At 39.0% G+C, this 27,677-nt stretch overlaps 1 protein-coding gene across 4 annotated transcripts in view; it reads right to left on the bottom strand.

Annotated features, from left to right (window-relative positions):
- Positions 1-10,283: 10,283 nt before the first annotated feature.
- fgf13a (fibroblast growth factor 13a) overlaps positions 10,284-27,677 on the bottom strand; it is a 57,525-nt gene continuing 40,131 nt past the window's right edge. For 3 of the 4 annotated variants that reach the window (XM_008306884.1, XM_008306899.1, XM_008306877.1), the window contains exons 4-5: positions 18,673-18,871; positions 11,978-12,325 (exon numbers count right to left, since the gene is read on the bottom strand). In XM_008306884.1, the coding sequence (XP_008305106.1) occupies positions 12,189-12,325; positions 18,673-18,871 (336 nt within the window). In that variant the 3' untranslated portion in view covers positions 11,978-12,188. Of the gene's footprint in view, positions 12,326-18,672; positions 18,872-27,677 lie in introns of all 4 variants that reach the window. The other variant, XM_008306891.1, reaches the window with a different exon arrangement.

The raw sequence follows: 27,677 nt of genomic DNA, 5'->3' as shown, positions 1-27,677 counted from the left end.
TATTGGATGTGGCCCCTGCCTGCCCGCTTACTTCTCAATGCCTGCTGTATTTCCTGCCTGCATGCTAAGAGAGGTGAGTACTGGTTGTCTGAGTCGTTCACTCCCAGTTACATAACGCGTGACCTCATCCACTGCAGTGAGGCAAGAGCTGGGATTCCCTCCTGCACATGGAAACTAGCAGTGGGGAGAAAGGAGGAGCGAGGCGAAGAGGAGGGAGGGAGACCGCCGCAGCATAAAGAGTAACTGGGTGGTTATTAATGATACAAGTGGAGGCAGGCAGAATAAAAGGAGAACTCAAATGTATTTGGACTGCAGATAACGTGGATATGATGCTAAATATATTCTTCTAACAAAACCAATAATGACCAGACATGAGTAAGATTAGATTTTTCAGTCTTGTGGAGACACAATGTCTATTGTTCGCTATTTGAGTGACTGATTATGGAAACTGACAGATAAGAAGGGGAGATTCACAGTGCTGGAAATGACATCGTGAGTGTGTTAGTCAGGCATGGGAAATGAGTAGTGTTTCCTCTAGTCCTGAGGGGACTGACTGGGCTTTGCAGGGCTGAGATTTGAATAAGGGCTGTGATTGAACGTACTGAAGCAAATCCAGCTGGAACAGGTAAAGAAGTAGTGACACAATTTTATTTATTTATCTATTAAATGTGCTGCTGTTGCATAACATTCCATGCTGGTTATTTGGACTTGTCTTGAGTAAATCCAATTTTAAAGAGCAAAATTAATTGGTGATCTCCATAACTGTAAGATTGGATTGCATTTATTTATACAGCAATGTGGTTGAAAGGTGTTAAGAACTGGCACTGTGATAACTGAGAATGCTGAGTGTAGCTGAAGACACAAATACGGCTGACAGAGGAAAAGTTAATTAATTACATCCTGACTTTAGACGAACCTCTCAAAAACATGACTCAATATGTGCCATGATGAATGAAATGCTCTCACATTTGGAAAAAAAAACTAAACAGTTATGTAACATCTTTGTTCTTTTGACTGGCGTGGAAGAGAGTGACTAAACAGACAAAAGAGAGTGATGGTATGACCTCAGACAGTGGCTGTTATTTGAACCCACAATATCAAAGTACGTGAAATGTTTCTGATCCTTTTCTCTTATGTAAGGCCCAAAGCCATATGGTCCCACATTGAATGTACCCAGAAATGTTTGTTTTCTCCAAGAAAGAATGACACTAAATACAGAGTTTGTAGGACACAAAATCCCATACAACCGCACACCAGCAAATAAAAAGTAGGAATGAAAGGAATAAAATGTAGCTGGTCCTATCTGTAGTGTACCCCTCTGTTGTGATATAACCTATTACTCACAATAGGCAGTGTGTATTGGACACAAAGCCTAGTTGTTTACCCTTGTGTATGAAGTAACAGCTTTTATTTTTTGTTCTCCGTGTTCTTTCTGTTTTCCCGGATTTCTTATTTTATTTCAGTAGCGTGTGTGAAACATATATCCCATTCGTACAAAAACCCCATCCCTTCCACAGATAATGTAATATCACAGCAACAGAGTTTTATCACCAAGCTGCGATGTTAATTGGCTTCACAAAAAGTTATCTAACATCTCTGACAGTAAGCATCAGGCTTTGGTGTCAGTTGCTTAGTTTTAAAGAGGAAGAGCTTCTTGCCAGATAACATTTTCCACTGACATTTATAGTAATTATCCTTCTGGGAGAAATGCATTTTTAATGAGCCAGAGAGAGAAACTGTCTCCAGACTTTAACCTCAATAGACCAGAAGACAAAACAGCCACAAGGAAATATTATAATTTATTGTAATTTTGTTTGTTTTGTACAAAATAACTCCAGGCATTTACTGATCATATTAATCACATGCAGCAGTGGGAGGATCAGAGATCAGTCGCAAAACCTGTGTTTTCGTATTGACCTTATGCAGCCCGTCACTTTTTTTTTTATTTGTTCATTTGTTCATTTCCAGTTTTGTTTTTTAACTTCTGGTCAGTCGACAGTTTATAGGCTTAAGTGGTTTGGGTTTCTGAGTGCTTTCTTTTGGAGGTTTGGAGGCCCTGTGGTAGACCATAGCTCATGAAAGGGATTACATATCTCATCTGGCCTGAGAACACTTTAAGGTCCTCCAGGAAGAGCTGGAAAATGTTGCATGAGAGAGGGACGGATGCACATACAGATTTCTTATGACCTGACAAAATCAGATCCATCACAGATATGCCAATAAAAAAAGACCATCTTTGGTACAATGTTCTGCATCATGCAGACCAGCTCACTGTGCCCAGACATACATACGCTTGATGTCTTTTAAGAGCAGAGATGCTTGACTTCTCAGTATACAGATGTCAGTGTCTTAATTTTCCGTAGACAAACTGCCAAAATTCATTAAATTGCTCTGTTACTTTTTAAGTGATTTATATAAATTAAACTGGACTGGGTGAAATGGCAAAACTAACCAAATGAATATTCATTGTTTATGAGCAATTACTAAAAACATGAATACCACCACATTTTTGCCAACTAGTACGCATATAACAGCTAAGCCTAGTACAAAGCAGGAGTTGATGTTTGTCAGACTGAGTTCACTCAGTTTGTCACACTCTACAGCATTGGTGTCAAACTAAAACACTCAGTGGACCAAAATAAAAAATTGGGATTAAGTCACAGGCCAGACTCAATATTTATTGTAAAAATTACCACAATTGTTCATATTTTCCTTTCTCTCTGGGTTTATAATGATACACTTTTTCATATGGAAGCAAACTTAGGTTTTGCCTAATTATTAGAAGAAGCAAAGCTTAATATTATGAACACATGAGAAATCAAATTTCAAATAAAAGATTCAGCAGTGCATTCATTTCTTATTTTTATTTAAATGAATAAGCTCCTGTCTTCCATCTTGCATTTGGTCTTCTATGTGATGGGTGGCTTAAATTTTCCCAAGGTGACTGGTAACATGAGGTTGCTAATGAATGTTGGGAGTTGCTAATGAATGTCAACAGAAGGGGGAGGGGACGCTTGCGGGTCTTCATTGATGCACCAACACACTAGCAGAGCATTTCATGATGTGTAGTATTAGCTGTGCTAATTTGGCCTGCGGGTCTGAGTTTAACACCTATGCTCTATGTTATAGTATAAAACTGAGCAAATATTTGCTAAAATGCAATCAACAGACACTTCCTGTAGACGGACAAAAATGATGAACAACGATCAAAATTTGGAGCACTTTGCTGCTGAAATGCATGTGGTCAATAGTTCAGCACATCTGGAGAGCATTTACCGTTTACGACACTCTTCATGTTATGTTGAAGATATCATGTTCGAGTATTTTCAGCTTTTAAGAGCAAGTCATGTAAATGTCACTCTGTAAGATAGGTGTATCAGCATTACGTCTGCTGACACTGTTCTGTAAGAATCTTAAAAGCATATTATTACTCTTTAGAGTGAATTTACCTTTACACCGAGCGTAGTTCATACAGAGTACTGTACCTTAAGCAGACAACATGAAGATCCGTTGCTGGATATAACATCTAAGGCTAGATGTTGAAGTTACTGTGGCATCCCATGTGTGTACTCCCACCTCTCCTCCCCTCCTGAAATAAGAAGAGAGCTTGTCCACAAAACAACACGACTACAGCTGGTTCCTTATCTTTCACCGCCAGACCAGAGATACCTTTTGAGGGCATGTGAATAAAAAAAAACTATAATGAGAAACAACTGCTGTACTCAGCAGAGAAAATATTCATTGTTTCCACCTTACATTATCCGTAATTCACATCCAAAGCGGCTCTTCCATGTTATTAACTGGGGATTATTCATTAATGTAATGGATTGCTCCTTTTGTCTGGATTATAATAATGTTAATCTCACTTGTCTGCATGAGACTGGAATATGTGATTACTCTTTCGTTGGTCGTATCCCTTTCAGGCTTTGTGATGCTGCATCAACCAATTATTTTCCTCCATTCAATCTAATTACTCATCATGTATTTATTATAATCTTTGATATAATGATGGGTCTTGTGCAAAACTGTCAGCGCATATATAATCCCGCATAAAACATCCAGAAGGTCCAGATGAACGGCAGACCTGATGACAGATGTGCGAATTTATATGTCATTACTAGATTTTATAAAAGTTGCGGAAACTGGACAAATGGCTTTTTATAATGGGTTTTTGTCAGCTTTTGTGTATTTTGTGATGTCTAATTGTGCTTCCTCTGTTAATCTGTTAATACCATTGATGGTAGATAAAGATAGGCGAACTATCCGTGACGTCATCCACAGGATTCCTGAAGAGCGGTTTTGACACAGTGTGGTGGCTCCAGCCATCACCATCCTGACAATGCCCGTCTGTGCCAAAATCTCAGCTACTTCAAATATGAGCAAAAACATGGAGCATGCTTGGAGCTGAGGCTGGTTCAGGAATTTCTAATGATGGCACCATCCTGTCACTCAAAGCAGCCTTGTCCTTAATAAAGGAGAACTTTAAGGCATATTACCATTTAAATATTTTAGTTATATAAAGTTCACCCCCTGTACAGTTGTCATGAATGAGGAAATTGGTTCTAGATGCCAAAACATTTTTTTGTACGAGGCTGTAAACACGTTTATTTCAGCTATAAAGTGGTTGGATCACTTTTGGAGCCAGCCTCAACTGGACATTTGTGGAACTGCAGTTTTTTTGTCTTTGGGTTCAGCTTTCAGCTCCAGAGACAACCACTTGCCTAATATAAATAAAAGACAGTGTTATGCGTGCTGTAACTAAAAGCTTTTACAATGCTGCAATTTCTCTGTCTTGCCTGAGGCCCTCAGATGTACAAATGGTTTTAAGAAAAAAAATCTGCAACTTTGATTTCCACTCTTGGGAAGTGATATCTTAATGAAACCGGAATACTATGGCACTCTAAGCCCACCCACCTCTCTGTATTCTGAATGCACAAGAAGTCATTTACATTAAATTTTAACTCATGCTACTTTATTTTTCTGCGGCTCGTTTAGCCTTTTTACTACTGTCGGGTGGTTTGTTAAACATGTCATCACGGTGTGCTGCACCATGATGTGAATGAAGTAGGCCAACTTGGGTGGAAAAAACCCCTTATGTGCTAACAATGGTAGATGTGTTGTATGGATGGATGAACTGTATGTCAGACACATACAGTACTGGGCCAAAATGTTAGTAAAGTGATTTTTAAAAATGTATTTTTTTTTATCAATGCATAGTAGAAAAAAGTATGAACTAAATCAAACTAGAATTTAGAAAACTAAATGTCATTGCTATGTGTGTGGAAGCTGCTTAGCACTGGTTCTTGTAGATATACTTCTACCCAGTTTTTCAAGATATTTAGCAGATGGGCTTCAAGCACCTTGAAAAACTTACCACAGTTTTTCTGTTAATTTAGTTGCTTCTGCCTATTCATTTAGTCAGCCTGACTCAAGACAATCAGATGCCTCCCTGATGGTACTGAAGGATGGATAAAAATCTAAAGTGCCTACAAATTTTTAGTCATACAGTATGATGACAGTGATATGTTATTTTAACCCATATCATGATCCTTTTTTTCTAAACCAAACCAAGCAGTTTTGATGCCTAAACTTAACCAAACTCAGGCTGATATCAGATATGATCATGGCCATTTAATGAACTGATTACACAGGAAATGGGTGACATTAAATGTGCTGACAACTGTTAATTGCCCCCAAATTTTGGACAGACATGTAATAACTTCAGTGCATCTATTTCCTAATCTGGAGCATCAAATGCAAACTGACGTGCAACAAAAGTTACCAGCTGTGTATCAACCAGTCCTAAGAGTCCTACACCTCTGGGCCACATGCTGACTTTGAGAAAGTATCGGAGTCTTCACTGCAGTGGTCTTTGTAGGACTTATAGCCCTTTAAATACAGAGCCCCACATGTAGCTTGCCACTTACCCCAAATTTACAAATGAGGCATGCAATGAATTTCTTATTGCCAAAGTGGGGAATATTCTTAATTGAATAGGTCAGTTGGTTCACCTGAGCATGGATTTCAGTTTCTGAACACGAAAATGTGGTCAAAACATTTAAGAAGGAAGGAAGATCCCAAATGTCTACTGATGTCTATGCGCTACATTGGGGGGAGCATGTTTTAAAAGAGCTATGTTGTTTATCTGATGTGGATAAAATGTAAATACTCTAAAATTAATGCTTGAAGTCAGAACTTGAACCTTACAGTCATTGTTTCATTTCATATTCAGTGTTCAGGCTGGAGTTCAGTGCATGAACAATAACAACAACAACAAAAAGGTTTTGCAAATACAGTGTTCCGATCTTCCTCTTTTAGGTTTCTTTCTCAGTAAAGACAAATGGTGTTGAGCTCCTACCTCTTGTAAAAAAAAAAATCCATATTAAATCAAACTAAAACCTGAAGAACAAGCAGAAGGTTACCCTCCAGCTGTACTGGATCTTTTGATGGTGGAAGCCGTGATGTCTGATGCTATTTGCGGTGGATGTTATCAATGTGTGCACTCTCTGAGCAGCATGTCGTGCCCGTCTTTTCTGTCCGTCTCTGGTGCTCTGATGTGCTGGTAACACTGATAAGCAGAAGTGTGAGACACTTTCTGCACAGGGTAATCTGCTGAGAACGAAGCCGCTGCTTTTTCTGTGCCAACCGAGGGGCACACGGGGGGTGGTGATGGAAGAGAGGTTGTTACAGGGACAAATAGCCGCCAACTCTATTTGGAATCTCTGCTCTCAGAGGGCACCGGGGTGCTGAGGGACTGAGAGGCCATTCAGGGTTAGCAGCAGTGCATTTCTTTCAATTTCATCAATTTCTCGACCTGACAGTTTTCTCTTGTATGAGCCGAGGGCCTGCAGAATGTTAGTCAGCTTGTGTCTCTGACTGCTGCCACCTGCAAAGACTTATTTTCTGTGTTTGCTTTGTTTTCCCTGCGAAAGCCCAGGCATGTATGCAGGTCTGTGCACTGTTTTTTACACAATAACTAAAGTCAAGTGTCACTCATTTTTGCTGTTTTCTCCCCAGGAGGTTTTATGCACAACTTTGTTTCCTAACACTAGCTGACTGGTTTATTATCTCACTGTTAAGCCTTTCTATCCTATTTCTTCTTCCTCTATCACATTTTTTTGTGCCCACTTCATCCTGTTTAGTCTTGGTATATCTCCAGGGTTTAGGGCTATATAGCTTAGCATTATTTAGAGTCTGTTAGCTTCAATTTCTATCGTTGGTTTGTTTTCGTGAAGCCTGTTTTCAGAGGTTGGGACCTGTGAAAAACTATAACAAAACTTTATATTTTAATAGACCCCTTCTTGATGATGTATAATTTCTGTTTCTCCCTTTTATTTGCAAATAACTTGTCAATGTGTTCCTAAATTGTCCACAACAAGTGGATAAGGAAGGAGATTGAGAAAGAGCAGAAAAGGAGAAGTAAATGAGAGATGCAGCTGCCCCTCGTGGGAGGTTTCTGCGCCAGCTGGTCAATTAAATTCAGTTGTCTTGGTCTTCTTCCGAAGGTTGTAAAAACGTCAATATTTCTGGGAAGCTGCACTTAACTCAGTTTGCTGTACATTAAATTGTGTGCAATTTTCAGGGAGCAAATCGTTCCAGCCGGTTTCATAATTAGAGTAATTTCATGCATTGACTTCTTGACTGGCAGGTGGAAAATTGTTTTCTGTATAACATACCTCCCGTGACAACACAGTCAGAAAAGGAAGGAGCTACAAGGAGGGAAACTTCTAATCCTGATTGATAATTGAGGAATCAATACAGGAAGTTGAATTGGACTTTTGATAGAGTTTTAACAAGTGGCTTCAAAAAGAAAAAAAAAGATCATGTTGTGACACTTGCCATTCAGTTTTCTATAAGAAGCAAATTATAGCGGCATTCATGTCATCTTCTGTACGGGTGAAGAATGTCGCACTGAAAATTAAAACAGCGGAACAGTGCAATTGTGAAGGAGATGACAAAGGCAGACAGGAAGGGAGACTGAGTAAGAGAGAGAGAGAAAGGAAGCCAGTCAGCCTGTGCTGGCAGTGATAAAGGGCAATGAGTTATAGCATTCACAGGTACACAGTGCTCACATATATCACAGCTCCATCAGCTCTGTCGGATTCGTGACAGAATATTTCAGCATGATCTCACTCAAAAAATCTCCAATCCTTGCACGCTTGAGCAACAATGGCTTTGCTTGACTTGTGTTTATGGTTTATATGTTTGGCTGTGTGTGTATATATATATGTGTGTATGAGACACACCCTGGGTTTGCATTTGCCCTTATTTTTAAGGGCTCCATGAAGACTCATTAGTCTGGTCAAGTGAAGGGCAGAATAACTGATTGGTCAGTAAGTGAGGGAAAGAAGGGAAAAGGAGAAAGAGATACCACAGAGGGAAGGCGGCTTGTCTTCACATCACCATCTCTGAACAAGGCTGGCAGCCTCCGTTAATGAATTGGACTGTCCCATGCTAATGAATGGAGTCTAGTGATGGGCAAAAGGAAATGAAGGGAGTAGGGGGATGTCAAACTACATGAACGATGAAGTAGCTCATATCAGGGCTTATATTACAGAGGCCTATTAGTCCTCCTGTCTCTGCTGGCGATGGGCGTAATGAGGTAGTCTCCAGGGGCCAGATTGATGCCTACTCACACTCGCACTCCAAGGATGAGGAGCAAGCTTCCTGTAAAGCTGAACAAGAGGCTGTAATAACCAGTAGAAGTATCTTTCGCTTGTGTAAAATGACATGAGTCAGACTTAGATCTTTAGGTCAATCTAAGGATTAAGAAGAAAATCTATACATTATACTGGCATCTGCATGTGTATGCTATTTGTTAAATTCAGAAAAAAAATGCCTATTGGAATGAATCAGAAATTTAACATGTCTTTTTGTAGTTTTCTTTTATTTTTTATTGGTGGTTAAAGGTCTCGGCTGTAACCGCACATCAGTGGCACTCTGGAGAGAACATCAAAATTATAACTGCAGGCTTTTGCACTGTTGATGTCATTCAACAAACGATCGTGAGCTGCAGGCTGGTATTATAATACGTGCTTCTATTGTAATGTTTTCATTTGTGTTAATTATAGCATTATGACTTGTTTTTAAAATTCATAGCATTGCAATTTCACATCTGCAGCGCAAAGTATGATCAGATCTGATTTTGTGTTTAAAAAACTCCATTGTTGTCCAAAAGCACATCGCTGAGCCGCACCAGGTGACAAGTGGCTTTAATATGTAAAATACGCACACTGTAGCTCATTTAGAAACAGCTCCACAATATCATAAACTTAATTTAGGAAACCCTAAATGTTCTTGCATTATCCACTCCGCTGCTACTTCCTCTCTACAATAGTGTTTATTGTCAGTTTGAATTTTTCCTTACTGCTTGTTCTTTGCATCACACTTTGACACATGATTTCTGACATCTATTGTAGCTGACAATCAGAGCGGAGTGATTATGGACGTAACCCCTCATTAAAGAAAGTGCTTCTTCCCAAGATGACAGAGAGAGCGAGGGAGACGGCTGACCTTATTAACAAAGCTCGGCAGGTTAACACAGTGTCATGCCATCACTCAGATTATTCTTTCCCGGCTTGTCTCAGCGGTAACGGACTCACCATGTAATCATCACCTTGGGTCACGGCCTCTCTCCACATATGAAGACCTTATAGCACTTAAGGGTTCTAATTGTATTCATCAAAAAGGATTGTTGTTCGTTTTTTTTTTTTTTTGTTCTTGCTTAATTATGTAAAAACTTGACCTGGTAAAGTCTGCAGTTCCACCAACTAAGATGAAACCCAAAGCTGTCTTGTGCCTTTGCTCAGATGTGATTTATTTTCTAAGAAGAAAAGATTTGAATCATTTGCACTAAAGGCAATCTCATGTTTAGCCTTTGGGAAGAAGGTAAAAGCAATCTTACTTACTTAGCGAGATTACACAGTCAGGGCAGCGCTTATTCAGACGCAGAGAAAAATCCACAGCAGCCGAGCAATTTCCAGGTATCAAGTCTTCTATCATGTCCAAAAGAGATATTGATCTATTACATAGAATGAGCCCTAAGCCTGTACACCAGCTGCAACTCTGAGGCAATTAAAGGCATATCCCACCTCTACGTGACACATTGGTATCCACAGATAGAAAAACTGAGCGTGTGTTCAGGAGGGCCTTAATGGCGAAGGCCCTTCTGCACCACCGATTGCTGCTGATTGTGCCAGCTGAAATTCAATTCTGCCCAGTGTTCTCTTTACCTGCAATGATTCGTGAGGCAAGTGATCGGACAAAGAAGAAAGTCTGACACATTTTAAAAGTATATCTTAATATAAACATTTTATTCAGTGCATTTTTGTGTATACAACAAATAATAAACAACTGGAAGTTATCAGACAGCCACAATGTCCGTCTGTGTATGTTGTTTTTTTATATCAGATTTAGCCTGGTAGTTTGGAACACATGATCCAACATGGGTTAATACACATAGCCTACATCATGCAGCCCTAGACCAGAATTTCCCTGCTTTCTCCCATGCAACAGATAGGTTCACCTTATACAAACCACCTCCAGGGGAAACCAAGAAAATAAAGTTTCCCAGAAGCATGTACCAGAAAGAAGTTATGTAGCTGAAGGGAAGAGTACATAGCCCACAAAAAGGGTCCTTTTTGTACATATTTGTGTTTGTACATGCCCTGTGCAAGAAAGGGAAGATGTTCATTTTTGTATGTTTTTGTCTCTTTTTTTTTTTTCACTTTTACAAATATGACGTGTCCTATAAAATGTTAAGCCACCTAAAAGTCCACAGTATTCTTTTTTTTTTTTTTTTTTAAATTTAGAAAATATTGTCACCACAATAAGTTACTCAAACACATAACAAGCATCCTGGGAAAGGGGCTCCCACCATATTCCTATGGTGAACTGTATCGGTCAATAGAAGTCGACAAAATAGGGTTGGCTGGGGGAGTCGAAGTATGACACAAGCACGGAGGGAGGAAACAGATCACGAGGACAAGAGCTAGAGACATTGTGACACAGTGGTAACAGAAGGGAATGGGGACACAGAATAATCGTTTCATACCTCGGTCATCGAGCATATCAGCAAAAAGCACAACATGAAGCACGCTGCCAACTCCAAAGTGTTTAAAATCACTTCCTTTGTCCATTGTTCTTTTTTTCCCCCCACAAAATCTTTGCTTTCTTTCATCAAAAATGTACAATGAAAAAAAAAAACTCCAGCTTTGCCTTTTATACTGGCTTGGTTTTCAGCGGCTTAAAGGGACACTCTTACGCTCTGTCTTTGGTTTGCTGGAACCCTTTTCTATAATAAACAAAAATACAAATACTGAACAATGGCAAGGGAAGAGAACAAGAGGGGACAAAAAAAACAAAACCGGTTATCAAATAAAAAGCGCTCAGCTAATTCAGAAAATTAGCAAAAAAAACAAGGTGCAGCTGTGGCATCTCTAAAATGAAAAAAAAAAAAAAAAAAAAAAAACTGCAAGAGAGCCACACTGTCCCTTTTATATTTCAGGTCAGTTGAACATAGGCTTCATTTTCCCATGCTAGAGAGCTCAGTCTCTGAGCGTGTGCACTAGGACGCAGGAGAGCTACCATCTGGCTGGCCACAGTCCCAGCAGCACTAGGCTGTGCCACACCAGGGAGTTTATAGGCTTTGTATTCACAGAAGCATGGATGAGACAGAGATCAGGGCTTGTACTGTACCACTGCAGCCTTGTAGACCAGCACCATGACTGGCTGCCCTGAACACCTGCATGTCTACCTTCCCGTCCCTGTCTGACAGATGCACGACTGCTTGGTGTTTGCATGACCTAAGAAAAGTTAGTCCACAGGAAATTAAGTAAGAACAAAATGAGATAAAGATGAGCTAACTGGTATGCGATCATCACCAAAAGAGAGTGACCAAGGTAACAAATAAATCTCAAGCCCAAAAACAAAATTTTTCATTCGTTTTTTAAAAATCCAGAATGATCTATGTGCTGTTACGTTTCTTACTATTGATGCTTTTTTTTTGATGATGATTGACCAGGATGGTACCTAGCTGTTTTTATTGGTGGTGTCTGGGCGTTTTATGTGTGGTTTGTTGTCGTCGCTAGTCCTGAACCGCTGATCGGAGAAACAAGTCTGCTTGGATTCACGCTCTGCTAGAGGTAAGGTTTCGTGGTTCGGCCCCAGGCCTGGGTTTGGCTACCGGGCTACGTCGACTCATTCTGGCTCACGGCTTTGCCTCCGTTGAGGACGGCTGAGGCACTCCGACTCTTGGTGGGCGTGCCGCTGCCAGAGCGGGAGAACTCTGTCAAGTCATGGAGAGATGGCTCTCTGTACATCGCCACTGTGGAAACACAAAATAAGTCAGGATAAGAAAAACTGACATTTTTTATACCTTAAACACACAGAACAAATAGAAAACAAGAACTGTGATAAATACATTATGTACGTAATGCAATAGAAGAAAAAAAAGAAAAACTTTTGTGGAACTCTTCTGGTGGTTTGAATGGATCCCGTAATGGTAACATTAGACTTTATGTTGTAGGTTGTAGCTGCTTGACAATGTCTTTGCATGTAAAAAAAACAGTTTCTATAATAACTGTAATAAAAACTTTTTCCATTTGTCAGCCAGCAAAACTTTCTGTTTATCCGCGCTACAGCATCAATGAGATGACATTTTCTCTCTGGTGGTCTGTTCGATTCAGGTCAGGTCTCTGGGAGGACCATTCAAGACTTTTCTCTTGGGTAAAACATTCCTTGAACTACAGGCTGGTCTGCTTTGGATTGCAATCCTTCTAAAAGATCCTTTTCTGGAGCTTGAATCATTTCTTGACTGATTTCTTCAAATTTGCATCCAAAATTCCTCTGTGCACTTCAGAGTTTGTGGTTCCATCAGTACATGCTAGTTCTCAAAGACAGAAACGGCTCCAGACTTTGACGTTCCCATTTCCCAGCTTTCTCCTGGCTTTCTCCACGCATATTTTCTACTGTCACGTCCATTTAAGTTGAATTTGGAATGTCTTTCTGCATATGTTCTTTTGCAACTTTTATCCTGGCTGTCGTATTTCTTTGAGCTTCAGGATGGACTTCTGTACTCAGACCTGCTGAATATCTTTTTGCTGAGCTCACTTCACTTGCCTTTGCCATTTTTTGCCACCTCTTTAGAACTCATAAAATCACAATATTTAGTCTAAGTTGAGGTTTTTTGTCTTCAAAAGCTGAGTTGAAAGGAGAGACCTGAGAGTTCTCTCAACACAACAACTTTTATAGTTTCTAAAGAAACCAAATGAACATATTAGCAAATGTTGAATTCAGTGTCACGTATATGCTTTTGAACAAAGTAACTGGAAACAGCCTATTCTGTTGTGTTTGTACTAATTATAAATTAAAAAAAACAAAAAAAAAAACAGCTTCAACAGCTGCAGCTATAAGTTTTTCATACCAAAATAAGTTTTTGAACTGAGAATATGTAAAAGAACAAAAGCAAATCTATCTGTCTAACATTTCCCACATGACTAAGCAGTGGTTTCATTTTAATGTCTTTTAGTTTAGTTTAGTTTAGTTTTTTCCCAACCAAAATGATCTTATATCAGCTATACAAATTTAAAACTTAGTAATTTAGTAATTGTTGAACCTAAGTGCCCATAACTCACAATTTTATGGCTTAAAATTACCAAAGTTTAAATAATTTAGTGGGAGCTGTTGACATGTTTCATTAGTTTGACAATTAGATTGTGTTCAGCTGTTTCTATTCCATTTACTGGTATGCTCATGTTATCACATGATTTATTGATTCGTTTTAGTAGAAAACAGTTGGTTAGAGCTTCATATGTGTTTCTGTGGCTTAAATACATTTTTTTTTTTCTTTACAACATTTTGTGAACTAACCTTTTGAACCTCATGGAAGACTACCTGACGGTTCAATTACTTTTTCCAGCCACTGTATAGTCTCCTGCAAACTGCTGAATCTAGAGATCCCAATAGACTAGCTTGGTGCTGAAGTAAAAAAAAAAAAAAAAATCCCATATTCACAGCATAGCATTATAAATTCAAGAGTTGCTAGTGCTTCAGCTTTGCTGTGTATGCAGCATTGGCCCAATCTGCATCTCAGCAGCCTCCTTTTCAGAAGAAATATCAGTAATCTGAGGTTCACAGTCTTTGGTTTCAGGATGTTGTCAACATCCTTCTGCCTAGAATGCTATTTGATGTTCATTCCTGAGGGAGTCTGTGGCTGAAACAGCAAACCCAGGCCTTCAGACACTTCACTTAGCCCAGCATTTTTTTGTTACAGCAGCAATCCAGAGACCATCTCTGTGTACACACATCAATCATTGGCAGGATTTTGCTGGAAAACTGCTGATTATTGGTGTCGGTCTTGTTAGTCACAGTACTGTATGATTATAATGGCAGACCTCAGAATTATAATATCGCCTCAACACCATTGCTGCTGTTGGTTTTTAAGCATTAATCTCCAGTAACAACTAACCATCTTGTAATTTTTTCTCCACACAAACCTCCCCTTGTTTTCAGCGAGAGACGCCACTTGACAGACTACACACTCTCCAGATAAAGGCATTGTCTCTTGTATCGGGGCTTTCTGGAAGAATTTTAAGAGGATTTTCCTGTTTGGGTTTGAATGACGTGAGCTGAACTTGCTTCATCCAGAGGAAGACAGAATGAGAGGCTGTGGGCTGAGCCTCTCAGACTGGAACCAGCAGAGTAGTGAGTAATGCCTGGAGGAGATGCCATCACCAATGCAGAGACAGCTTCTTAATTGGTGCCCTGTAACACCACTGCCTCTGAATTTTTATGAGCTGCTGGAACAAATTCTCCTTTATTTCTCTTTCTCTCTCCTTACTGCGCGGAGCTCTTTCCGAGCCGCTACCTACATCTGAAATTTAAATTATGCAAAAGATTTAGTAAATATTGTGCGTTACTGGATCATTTGAAGTTTGTCCAAAAGATGGGGTATTACAGCAAAAGTATGTATTAAATTTGTTTTTCTCATTTTGGATTTGTTGTTGGACTTCAGCGACGCTATTTTTCTGCTTTTAGATAAAATGCACAAAAGGCAGCTAAGGGCAATGGTGTTTGGTATCTGTTAGAATTACCGTCTCACCCAGCCTATATCTATTCTTGTTATTCAGCTTCTTCACTTTCTCAGTATTTCTCTCTCAGCATAAAGCAAGGCAATCATTCTTTGGGTATTGCTCTTAAGTGTGTTTGAGACCCCCTGGATGCCCCGTTAAATGAAAGTGAAAAGCTATTATAGCGATCTCAGAGGGCAGATATGGATTCTTAATAAGATGCTGGCTAGAGAAGCTCCACCAAAGACGCAAGAAGAGGCAGCAAATAGAAGAAATGAGAAACTTGACTCTAAAAACTCAAATATTCAACACTGCAATTACTTCTGGATTACTGAATGAAATCCCTCATATAATACTAAGATAGTCAAACACAAGCATATAACACATCGTTTATTGTGTTCGGTGTGACAGTGATAAATCTGGACAGAAATAGTTTATCCTTTAATTTAAGTTCTGTGGCAACAAAAGAGTGATTTTTATTGACCTTCTCTGTAAAGGAGCATTGCTATGGTTGTATATTAAGAATTCTGCTTATTAATTCTGGTTCTTACTGATTCTCAATTCCAATTTTCATGGAGCTTATTGTTACTGCAACAGTAAAATCCTCTTTTTACCTGCATTAAAAATTTGAATCTAATGATATATCATACTGTAATATGATTACACTTAGATACCTTTTATAACTTTTTCAATGCAGGACTGTTACAGTGTGGTAGTGATACTTTTACTTAGGTAAAACACTTCCTCAACCACCCCTGCCAATCAAGGTAAACAAACAGCAGTTACATGAATTAACATATTTACTGTGTTTCTAGCTAGTGAAGTTAGCACAGCCACAGTCTTAACTGCACTTTAAGAAATGTGGTGACGAAGATTAGTGGGTGTGTTGTGTGAAGTGATTCTCTCCCAGTGTGTGACAGAAAAATATCAGCACGTTGCCACAGTCACAGATAATGTGTTGCTATAAAGTGTCATAAAGTTAATTTAGTCTGCTGTAACGCGCCTCGATAAGCTGAATAGTTGCAGAAAAATTTTGTGTTTGTTGTCACAGAAGAGAAATAAAAAAATCGCTGTTCTGGTAATGGTGCTACGCTTCAACAGAAGAACTGTGTTAAAAGTACAAGCAGAAACATAGAACTAGATAAAGTCATCATAACCATAACGACAGTGGTTTCTTTTCTGATTTCTTGAATATTTTGAGGTTTACTTTAACAACTCTGTTTTAACGATGGACGAGTCCAATCCTGTCACGGTAAAGGCAAGGCAAGGCAAGGCAGGTTTATTTGTATCGCACAATTTGTCCCCAAGGTAATTCAAAGTACTTCACACAAAACTATAAGACATCGGATAAAGTCAATCCACAAAACATAAAACACAATCATTAATTAATTACATTAAAAGCAAAGAAGCAGATAAAATCAATCCATAAAAACATAAATAGAATCATTAATTACAAGAGTACAGATAAAATACTTTCAGCTGTCATATGCACAACTAAATAGAACTGTTTTCAGCCTGGATTTGAACATTGTCAGAGTTGAAGCCTGTCTCACATCTTCTGAAAGACAGTTCCAGAATTTACCTGCATACAACTGGAATGCAGCCTCACTGTGTTTAGTCCTGACTCTGAGCACCAGCAGGAAACCACTACCTGAGGTTCTCAGAGCCCGAGATGGTTCATATGGCACTAACATGTCAGAGATGTACTTTGGTGCTAGACCATGAAGAGACTTGTACAAAAGCAACGCTGTTTTAAGGTCAATTCTCTGAGCGACAGGAAGCCAGTGCCGAGCATTTTGTAGAATAGCATTTGCTAAAGTACGATGATTGTTAGAAGACCGTAACACAATTTGTGCTGTTCACCTGCTAATGGAGCAACTCAGCTTGAGTAGGTGTACTGAGAATAGCCCGCTATTCAGAAGGTGTTTGTTGTAACTCTGTCCCAGACAACACAAAAAGTCTGTGCTACATCGCTGTGCTGTTTGGTTATTTGGAACGAGTTAGTGAAATCTGTTGAAGAACCCATGAGCAGAATCAAAATTAAGATTTCTTTTTTGATTTAGTTGAAATTAGAATAGTGAAATGGGGTGTCCACAACTTAGCATGTAAACTTTAATTAGGCCTTTACTGTACTGATAATATTATGAAACAATTTGGTGTTCATTTAAGTCATAGAGAGTTAATTCAGTGTTTGTCCGCTGTTCCATTTTGTCATTGTAATGGACTGCATTGCGTTTAAAGCTGTTTCTAATGTTATGTATTAGCTTCCATACATACGTCCTCAAAATGTTGGAATTATCTTTAAATGTAATCCACTCCAGTACAGACCTGTTGACTTAGATTGCCCTAGATTATACAGGCAAGCCTCGTAGATGAGCCAGTTAGTGTCAGTGTCAGTATATTGACTAAACTACCCACTTTAACAATGGATAGTTACTTATTTTACTGAAAAAGTAAGTGCATGTACAGATCACAAATCCAAACTGTACTCAACAACCAACAATCTAAAGAAACTGCCCTGTTTTCTGTATTGTTTGAGTATTTGGATGTGCAAGCCTTTCATATCTTACCGAGACAAAAAGAAAAAAAAAGAAAAAACAGACCCAGAGTGCTCTTCTTTTTTTTTCTTCCCTGAATAAAAAAAAACAGACTCTCTCACTGTCTCCTCTCTGTTGACAGGTGAATCTGTGTCTTGTTGAAGATGAAAGGACTGTGGCCTTTTCAACAGAGAGAACAGAACCATTTCTCCCCTCTCTCCTCCCTGTTTCCTCTGTTCTCCAAAGCCACACTGCCACACACAGCGTCTGGATGGGTGTGGTTTTCTGTGACTTTAATGAAAATGAAGTCCTGTCTGCTGCCATTCAAAGCATTTAAACGTGGGTCTGCTTGCACACAATGGCTCAACCTTGTTCTGCGCTTCGTCTGCAGCCGAGTGCGACCAGCTAGAGCGAACTACCGAATAGGCACATGTCGGCATCTCTCAGGAGAATGCTAAACGGCGGAGAGTCGTGTAGAAAGCAGCTAATTTAGTCTTTAGCTAAAGAATCTCCATGCGGACCTCAAGTGTTAAGAGGATGAAAAAGAAAATGAGGAAATTTAATCGGAGAAAAACTAGTTGTTCTCAGGTCTCCTACTGTGAAAAACAATTCCCTTGCCAGCTAGAATAGCCAAACGCCTGAATAGTCAAAGAGAAGTTTCTTAACAGATTATGTAATTACAGCAACTTTATCCCTGATGCTAAGCATTGCATTGTTTGAGCAGCCAATATGCTGTGTTATAACCGCATGACAAATCGCTGAAGGATTTTGGAACCCCACCAGCACACAGACACCTTTTCAAAATCAGATGTGGCTCATAAACTTATCTCTCTTTACCTCTTTTCTTTTCATTCTTCACAAAACGTATCTTTTCGAGTGCATGAATGCAGTGTTCCCATTTTTAAACATTACATCTCCCCCTTCTGTATGACTTTTCACACCTTTGAGTTGCCATTCAGAGCAGCTATGAACACAGGGCTGGACAACACATTGCACAAACCAGTTCTGATTGAACATGATTTGAATATTGAACAGTAAAATGTGAATGTGGATCCAGACAGACTTACCTTTTAGAGGTTTGGGTAGGAAGTGGGCTGCTGGCTTGTTCTTCTTGACATGATTCCCCTTCATGATTTCTCCTTCCTTGTTCAGACCGAGGTACCAGCCCCTGCCCGACTGCTGCTGCCGGTATATCATGGAGGAGTATGTCACATAATAGTTCTCGAACACCGACTCCTTGAATTTGCACTCTGGTGTAAAGTGTTCCTGGAGGAGGGAGAACAAGCAGATACAGTTGTTGTTGGACAGTAGTTCACGAGGTTCCAAGAGTCAGTGACATCTTGTTATGAATAGAAGCAGCTGACATGCAACAGTTCATAACTTGAGAGGGCAACTTAACAACGGTACATTGCATGTACGTACAACACGCACACTCGGCCGTGAAACCAGTGAAGGAACTATCTCGGGGCTCAAGTTCCTGCTAATGTTTTAAATCTATTCATTCCATTTACTGCAGTGAATAATGTAGCACTTAACGACATAGATAGCAGTGATATGACAGATGCAGAGGAGCATTAATAAAACATACAACCAAGATGAATAGTATATTCTCATTTGGTTCGAGTTATTAATTATGTATGGGCAGTTCATTATCTTTCGGAGTTTTGTTCATTTAAGACTTTGCTGGACAAGATCTTTTATTACTGTCATGACTTCTTGTGCTTTCTATTTAATGACCTTTAAACAACAAAAAATATTATTAAAGCGCTTTAAAAGGTGTTTTTAACAGGATCACGTGTAAACCAGTGTTCACTAATCACACGCAAGGTCGCTGTTCTATCTTTTTATGATATCAAGGTGCTTCTTTGTCACTTTCACTGATGTACTGGTTGTTGGTTGACTCCTTAGAGACGTGCAAAATTCATCTTCCAGACTCTACACTGGGCAAGAGTTCACTCGCCCTTTCTGTTTGAATCCTGAGTTTCAATGGGATTTTGCCATTAATGCTGCAACGGTGTGGCTGAGGTTTATTTCCCCTGAGGCAAGATTTTGTGTGTGTATGTGTGTGTGTGTGGTCCTGGGTGTATATGTGTGTGTGTGCTTAGGTGTCTGACTGTTTGTTCAATTTGAGGAGCTGCTTGGGCAGTGTGCCTGCAAAACAGAGCATAAAACTAATCACTTAGAAGACAATTCTCCCTGAGAGAGATCGAGGGACAGTGTGTAAGACGGTGCATGAGGCAACTTAAGAGGAGTGAAGTTAGTCAGCAGTGAATTGTTCTGCTTTAAATTTTTTCTTCAGAGGACACTTTGCAAAAGAAAATACACACAGTATATGAAAACACCACCACACAGTTCGACACAGTTGGAATAGCCAATGGCTGAAACTCACAATGGGTATTGTGAGCTTCCTAAGAAACACACGTGTGGATACCTCTTTTAGACCAAAGTGGGTCTCGCTGGGCTCAGTGCTAACCTAATTAAAAAAACCTCACATCGGTGGGAGTGATGACGTGTCCCCAGGGCCAAAGACCTGCTGTGAGATCATGACAAACAACATGTCACTACCAGACAGGGAGTCATCTGTAACAGCCTCTCTGTTATTTATTTTTTAACAGTTTAACAGCGTCACTCTTCATGTGCAGCAGTAACCGGACTTCAAAAGACTGAATGAGGCTCATGTCTGATGATGATGATGATGTGCTTCGCTCCTCTATTGAAGTCTTTGTATACAACACAGCTACAAAATATAAAAACTACGTAATATAAAAGCAGCGAACTGTAATGGACTGGAAAATGTTCACTTGTTGAACTTGTTAAAAGGCCTCCACATTTTGTTGCGCCTTTTGTCACACCAAGCCACAGAACCTACACCTACCTACAGTAACTGACAGCCACACTCATTTATCATCCTTGATCCAACCTTCACAGACCACCCCTGACAAAAATCTCTGACAGAAACATAGATGAAGTGACAGAAAGCTTGTGACAAACCACCTCAGTAGGGTACATCCTGCTGGCTCAGCTCCAGGTCTCTGTTAAGCTTCAACATCACAGGAGTACCCAAAACTCAATTTGAATTAATGCTAAGCTCATCAGGGCGGCTGCAGATCCAGTTGGAAGCTTAGAGTGTTATGGGTCAGTAAGAAACTGGCCCCCCAAATGATGCTTATTTCAGACAAGACTGCTTTTAAACCACAAAAACATAAAAGCTCTGAGACTAGACAAGTAAAATGACACATACTCTTCTTTACCACATTATTTTTTTTCCAAGCACTGATACATTCACATAAACACTTACATCCTATCTCTGTCCTTTAGGTGCTGCGACCAAACAGCAGTAGTTGCTAGTGGAGAGAAAATAATGTATTTTATACGAAAATCATGTATGTATTTATGTATTATGTATTGCATTTATTTATTCATGAAATGCAATTGTTCCTCCTGACCATACAGGCTACTGGGTCATTCCATCTGAAATCATTAAAGTTTTAATACTATTGCTGTCTGACCGTCTCTGATTTGCCTGAAATTTTATAGCATAAAATATGGATATTTCTAAAGATATTTGTAAAATTTTAGACTGCTTTACCAAATATTTTCTGTTTTTTTTTTTTTTAAATTTTTTAATTGCCCATCAAACCACTTTCAGCACATTTTGTTTTGCACATTACAATTGGAGGCACTGTTTGTATCCTTAATAGTTCCTGAAATATTTTAAATCAAGCAAAGCCTCACATTTTAATATGTAAAAAAAACCTAAACTGTTAAATCCATCTATCTCAGAAAGTACTAGATATTTTAATTTAAAACTTCACATGTGCTATTTTAAATATCCAGTTTATGATTAAAAAAAAGTTTCAGAAGAACCAGGCGTGGTCGAGCACAAGACTCCTGATGATTTGAGATGGAACAACGAAGCTATGAGAACTCTTCTTAAAGCACTTCCAGTATAAATGAAGGAGGACAAAACCCACAATTCTTGCTTTGTGTAAAATGCCAACCTTTTAGTCCACTGATGTTTCAGCCTGTCCATCCGACAGTATGATCAAGGCTGCTGGGACATGGGCTGACCACTTTCCTATAAAATGTAGATATTATTTCTACTCATATCTTAATATCTAATTAGCAGATTGCCATCAAATCATGTTTTCAAAAGTGTGAATAATACTAATGCTAACCTTTAGGCCTTTCCTTGTCAGCGTGGGCAAGACGGACGTTACATTTTTGACATTGGTACGTTGCAAAATTAGCAAAATAGCAGAATTTTGATTGTTAGGCCTTTTAAGGCATCAACTAGAGCGAAAGAGCTGTCGTTTTCTAATTGCAGATGAAGGGCCTATTTAAGAGGTTTTGCAAATCCCTAAACAAAATCAAGCAGATGCCCATTACAGTCCATTACTGGAAGATTTCTGTTGCTTTTCTTCTAGATCTTGGAGAAGAAGCAAGACATTTTTTCCTCGATAGACATCAGTTTGAGCAGCATCTTCCTCTCCAAACTGTTGACAGCTCCAAAGTAGGTCCAGCACAGACCCTGTGTTTGTGATCAGCGTATTCAGTTTGTTTGCATCACCAGCTCTGATGTTTATGCCCGCCAGATTTCAACAATATTGCACTCGCAACAACAAGAGTGGTAAAAAAAGATTTACAGTGTCTTGGTGCACATATTAAAGGACCTAAGCATCCTCAAAAAATACAGACTGCCTTGGCCCCTAGTTGCCTAGGCAACGCAGCATTGTCCTTCCAGTGTGTTGTCGAGGTAGACCTCTAAGTTATTTGTATCCCTCAAATTATAGTTTTATGGAAAGAAAGTCAGTTCAGCCTCAGAGTAACTGTGATCTGTGCACAGCAGTATTCTTCTTCTGTGTATCAGAATCTCGTCTTGATATCAGGACTGTTTTAACCTTTTTTTGGAGGACTTATGCAAAATCTTGTTTGGCTTCCTCCCATTCAAGCACTCATGATTAAACACCACATCTGCATCATAAATCCATATACATATAAATGAGACCAAATGCTACTTATTACACATGAAAATTTATTTTAATTTAAGGAAATTAGCTGCATAATTCACATCAAAATCAAAACAAACGTGCAATTTATAAGACATCAACCAATAAAATGCCATATCTGGTGTGCAATTATATGTGGAACAATGATAACAGTTCCCTCCCTCCACTAAGCCCTGTCTGAATATCCGAGGCACTAACACCCTTCAGCTCAACAGCATGCCTGATGCTGTGAAAAGGGGGGAGGGGGTGAGAAAGCTCTCCAATTAATGTTGAGGAGACACTGCACAGAGAGTGTAGTAGCATCACGCTCTAACCAGCAGAAACGACTTGCCATCACTCTCAAAGTATACACACAACAGACTGATGTTTGAAAGGCAGACAGGGTCCTACAATGTAAAAAATGATCCCTTTTAACTGTCATTTGTAAAAAAAAAAAAAATCAGTTATTTTACAGATTTTCCCTGTTTCATTAAAGTGCACATTACGACGTGTTAATCTTTAATCTGTAAATCATGTCCACATTGAAAATCTGTAATTTCATAAATGGCAGTTGATTCTTTTATAATTTTTGACCATAGGATTACACTAATTTACTGTTTAAATTAGAAAAAAAAGAAGAATTCTTTTACAGGTGTTTAAAATTATTTAAAAGAAAAATGTTGTATATGAAGGATTTATAAAATGTAAGATATTTTCTAGTAAAATTACAGAACAAAATGTTAATTTGCATATTGACTGAAACATCAGTATGGCATGAAAAGCTGTACATGATGTCAACATGAAAAATCTATCTATTTTTTAAAGAAATAGTTATTCGTTCTTTTACTGTGTGTGACCATAAAATGACATTTTATTACTGTAGTGAAATCAGCTAAAAAAAAAAATCCTTATTTTACAGTTAATCGTTATTTTCAGTTTCATGTATTTATTGGATGTTACATTTTTCTTCCATTTTAAAACATATTTTTTCTGGTTTCCTTGCTGCCAGATTGTCACTGTCACGTGATTTGTTTTTTTAAATTATTTTTTTATATTATACTCACATGCATAGTCCACACATAGCAAGAACTAACTTTCATACCACAATTGATTTGTGTGAACAAAGAAAGATTATAAAGGCTAAGCAGGAATAAGAAGTGTGAATATATTTTCCATGTTGCTGATGTGCTGTCTTTCTCTTGTTTGGCCACACAGTGAACTAGATGTAAGGTCAGTGCTTTTGTCTAGACCTTTTATGGTATCCAAGGTTTTCTCCCATCTATCCTCCAGAAGACAGATTTTACTTGTAATATTTTTGTCTTCCAGTGCCTTCGTAAACCCTCTCAAGCATTGTCTATTTCTCATCTGTTCACCTCCATCATTATCTCAGCGTGTTCTTTCTTTCTTGCTATATGAAGTCTCTTGCTCAGCCTGATTAGCAGCAGCAGTCTTAGAGAAACTGGGCAGCATCCATCTCAGTTATGCACGAGCAGCAGTTGGAAGCAAAACAACAGGCTGCTCTCGAGCCAGGAGTTCTGTTCTACCTCTAATAATGAGCTTATGTGGATTTGGCTGGTTACACTCCTCCTGGAGATGAATAAGAGTCTATTGATAAACAGACATATACAGATAGATACAGGCACAGTTAGAGCCAAGATGGAGGAGCGGCTGCTGGCCATTACTGCTGTGTTGGAGTGGGTCTCTGGACAACAGGCTATCTCAGGCTGACACAAGGAGGGGCCAAAATGGCAGGGGATCCCCATTTCTATTCTAACAGGACTGTGATAGACAGAAACACTCAGATTCTTTTGAATAGGCTCCAGTAGCATCTTCTTCACTCAATAGCATATCTATTGTTCACTGAAACCAATCTCCCGGTGAAAAAAAAATCACATCACTTTAATCATGACTCCAGTGCCAGATGGAGCGAGGGGAAATCACTTTAGAAATAAAAAAAGGAGGACACTATCTGCATAGAAATAATATCTGTCTTGTCATCTCCCTCCCCGCATGTCTCTATGGTGGTTTGGCTAAATGGACTTTTAATGATCCCATTACACTACGTGGGCTTTTCCTTGAAATGTGCAACTATGACAAGTCCTTGTCCAAATGATGCACAGCTGGCAACCTCGCTCACTTAAAGTCCAGGCAAGCAGTTTTGTAAATATTATCACAGATTTTTGAAGTGTATACAATGCTTTTAGGTGCAGATTCTCTTTCGTATAAAACCTAGTGGGGTGATGGAAAGTATGATGAAAGCTCTGGTGTGTTTGATACAATGAAGATTTAAATGAGAGGCCTAATTACCCCTGTTGTATAGGTCCGTTACCTGCTCTTTGCCCTCTGTAGCTGAGGGAAAATGTGCGCTGCTGGCAGCTCTGTTAAACCTTTCTTCTCATTTTATAGGAATGAAATAGCCAAATTCAATCCATCCCTATTCATACTTCTTTTCTAAATCATCTGTGTCGGGGGTGAGTAATGTTTTTATCTGACTTTATAGACTGGCCTGCCTGGTAGACAGGAGCAAGAAAGAGAGCAGGAGGACAGAGAATTGAAAGCTTTAGTGTCTTCTATTCATGTTTTATACCAGCTTCGTTGTTTAACCTAATACAGTGCCAGCAATGACATCTATTTTTACCTCCTGCCTTCCATTAAATTTGTAGACTTGGTTGGTATTCACAGGGTGCCTCTCATGTAGCTGTGTGGATAAAAGGTGTTTCTTGCGGTCGATTTTGGATTCCACCATATAGTTTTCATCATGATGAAAACTATATTCGCATTCATACTTAGTTTAATTATGTTTAATGTCATGAAAGTATTTGCAAAATTAAAACAAGTAAGATTACAAATAACAAGACATCAGGATTTATCTTGTGTGAATTTCAGCTGTAGAGGCATGAAAACTTTGCCTACGATATTCTTGCGTCCTTCCTTCTCATCTCTCTGCTCTTTTGACATTTTCTGTTGTGACAGGAATGCAAATGTTGTTTCAGTACAGTGTGTTCACTGGAATGTAAACAAGCTTATTTAAATGTATATAAAAAAAACATCTTCAACGTCAGTGTCTCACCTCCCAATTATGTGCATTCTTGCATACAGAAATGTCTTAAACACAAATTAATTTGCACTTGTATTTTATCTCATGGACAAAGGTCAAAGGGAGGCAGAGAATGGTCTTCGTTTTACAACGAGGGGGAATCCTGACTGAAGTTACGGCCCGAGCTCTTTACGATCTAATGACTGCCTATAGGAAGGCGGCATTTAAAGGCTGATGGAGTGTTGGGCAAAGTGTGCTAACGATGTTTCCCTCCCATTTATAAAACACATGGACTTAACATGCTCACACTGCCCAACTGGGAAATCTTTTGTACTTACACACACAATTATACAATTTAACAGCGGTAAGGGTAACTGTAAAATGAATATGCCATTATCAAGGCAGTTATGTCAAGAAAACACTATCAATTATGATGCACTCTCAAACTGTATTCGGTTGGCTTCTGGGGAGTAATTACAGCCCAGCAATGTTTTCTTGATCCAATCAGCAGGAGGAGAAATACTACCATAATGGATCTGATCTCCTCTGTAAAAATATTGGCCGGACTTTTCACAAGTCAAGCCAAATCAATGCTGCGCACGGCCCCATGCGTATTCAGCTGCCATATCGAAACTAAAATGACACCAATTATGCCAATACAATCAGGGCTGAGTGCTGTTCTAGTTTCTTTGCAGCCACATCGCTGCTTGTGAGAGTCGGAAACACTGGCCAGTGAGGACAAATCTTGCTAAAGCCGGCTTTTCAATGCCCCAGTCTTTTTCAATGGAGTGGAAGTGCATTAAAAGGCAAATTATTATTTTTTTCCTTCTGCTAAAGATGAAGTACACTCATAGCGTTGGGTTGTTTAGGAGAGTTTTAATCTCGCGGAAAAGACCCTTGCAAATACCAAACACAAATAGGCACACCCACACAGGGTACACATTCACTCCAGAAACACATACACACGCAACACAAAGTAGTTAATGACACAGCTCAGTGGAGTGAAACCTTACAGCGGTGGTTATTTACCAAAGGCATTGTGCCTGCTAAATAGCTGAAAAGGCATGGCTGTGAGTCAGCTACATATCTAACAGGAGTGGACTGAAACACACATGCGTAATGTACAAGCACAACAACATAGCTACAGATTGTTTTTAAACTGCCTGTAATTCTATTTCTGATTATACTACAAACACCCAAATAACATGTCATTGTTTTATTCTAAAGAAAAATTTAATTATTTCACAGCCTCTGCCTCCATTGTACAGGGTGGCAGTGACTAAAATGAATGATTTTTTTGAAGGACGGATCTATAGTTAAACCCCGACTCAAAATAGGAAATACATTAACTGACTCGAAATAAAGTGGATTAAACTTTTTTTTTTTCTTCAATGAAGCTTTTGTGCTCTCTATACATTATTCAAATGACCTTTCTTTTCAATTTAGACAGTTAGCTGGTTCTAAAAGCATATCCGCGATGTTTTACGGATGACTGGGATTGTGTTGAGTCTTGTGCAGAAACTGATCATTGTAAGGATTTAACTGACATTTTAGGTACAAGAGCCTGTAAACCTCAGTGCTTGCCTGATAAATATCTCCACCCCGAGAGCCTTTAACTCTACATTGTACACACACACTCACAGAGCAGTCTAGACGAGACTCAACTGGAGCCTCAGTGACTCACACTAATTCAAATATGACCCACCAGGAAATTAATAACACCACTTCAAAGGCACCTCGTGAGATATGTGCACACCACTTAGCTCAGGATCTAGAAAACATACTCGCAAATCTAAAAACATATCGAAAAACTCAAGCGAGTTTTTTTCAATATTAAAAGGGGTAATAAGTTGGTTACTGTGTTTTTGCAGAATGCTTTAGATTATGTCAGGAAAAAAAGGACGCTTGTGCAGTTCGGAAGCAAAACTTGCTGCACTACTTTTGTAAAAGTAGACAGGCAAACAGGAAAATAGAGGATAGTAAAGTAAAATACATATTAATTGGTTCTTCCTCTCCCACACATTGACGCTGATGAATATATTTTCAC

Source organism: Stegastes partitus, unplaced genomic scaffold (genome assembly GCF_000690725.1).
Source record: "Stegastes partitus isolate 25-593 unplaced genomic scaffold, Stegastes_partitus-1.0.2 Scaffold2, whole genome shotgun sequence".
NCBI classification, from domain to species: domain Eukaryota; kingdom Metazoa; phylum Chordata; class Actinopteri; family Pomacentridae; genus Stegastes; species Stegastes partitus.
Note: the sequence above shows the minus strand (reverse complement) of the source record. Positions and strands in the feature narration are given on the sequence as shown.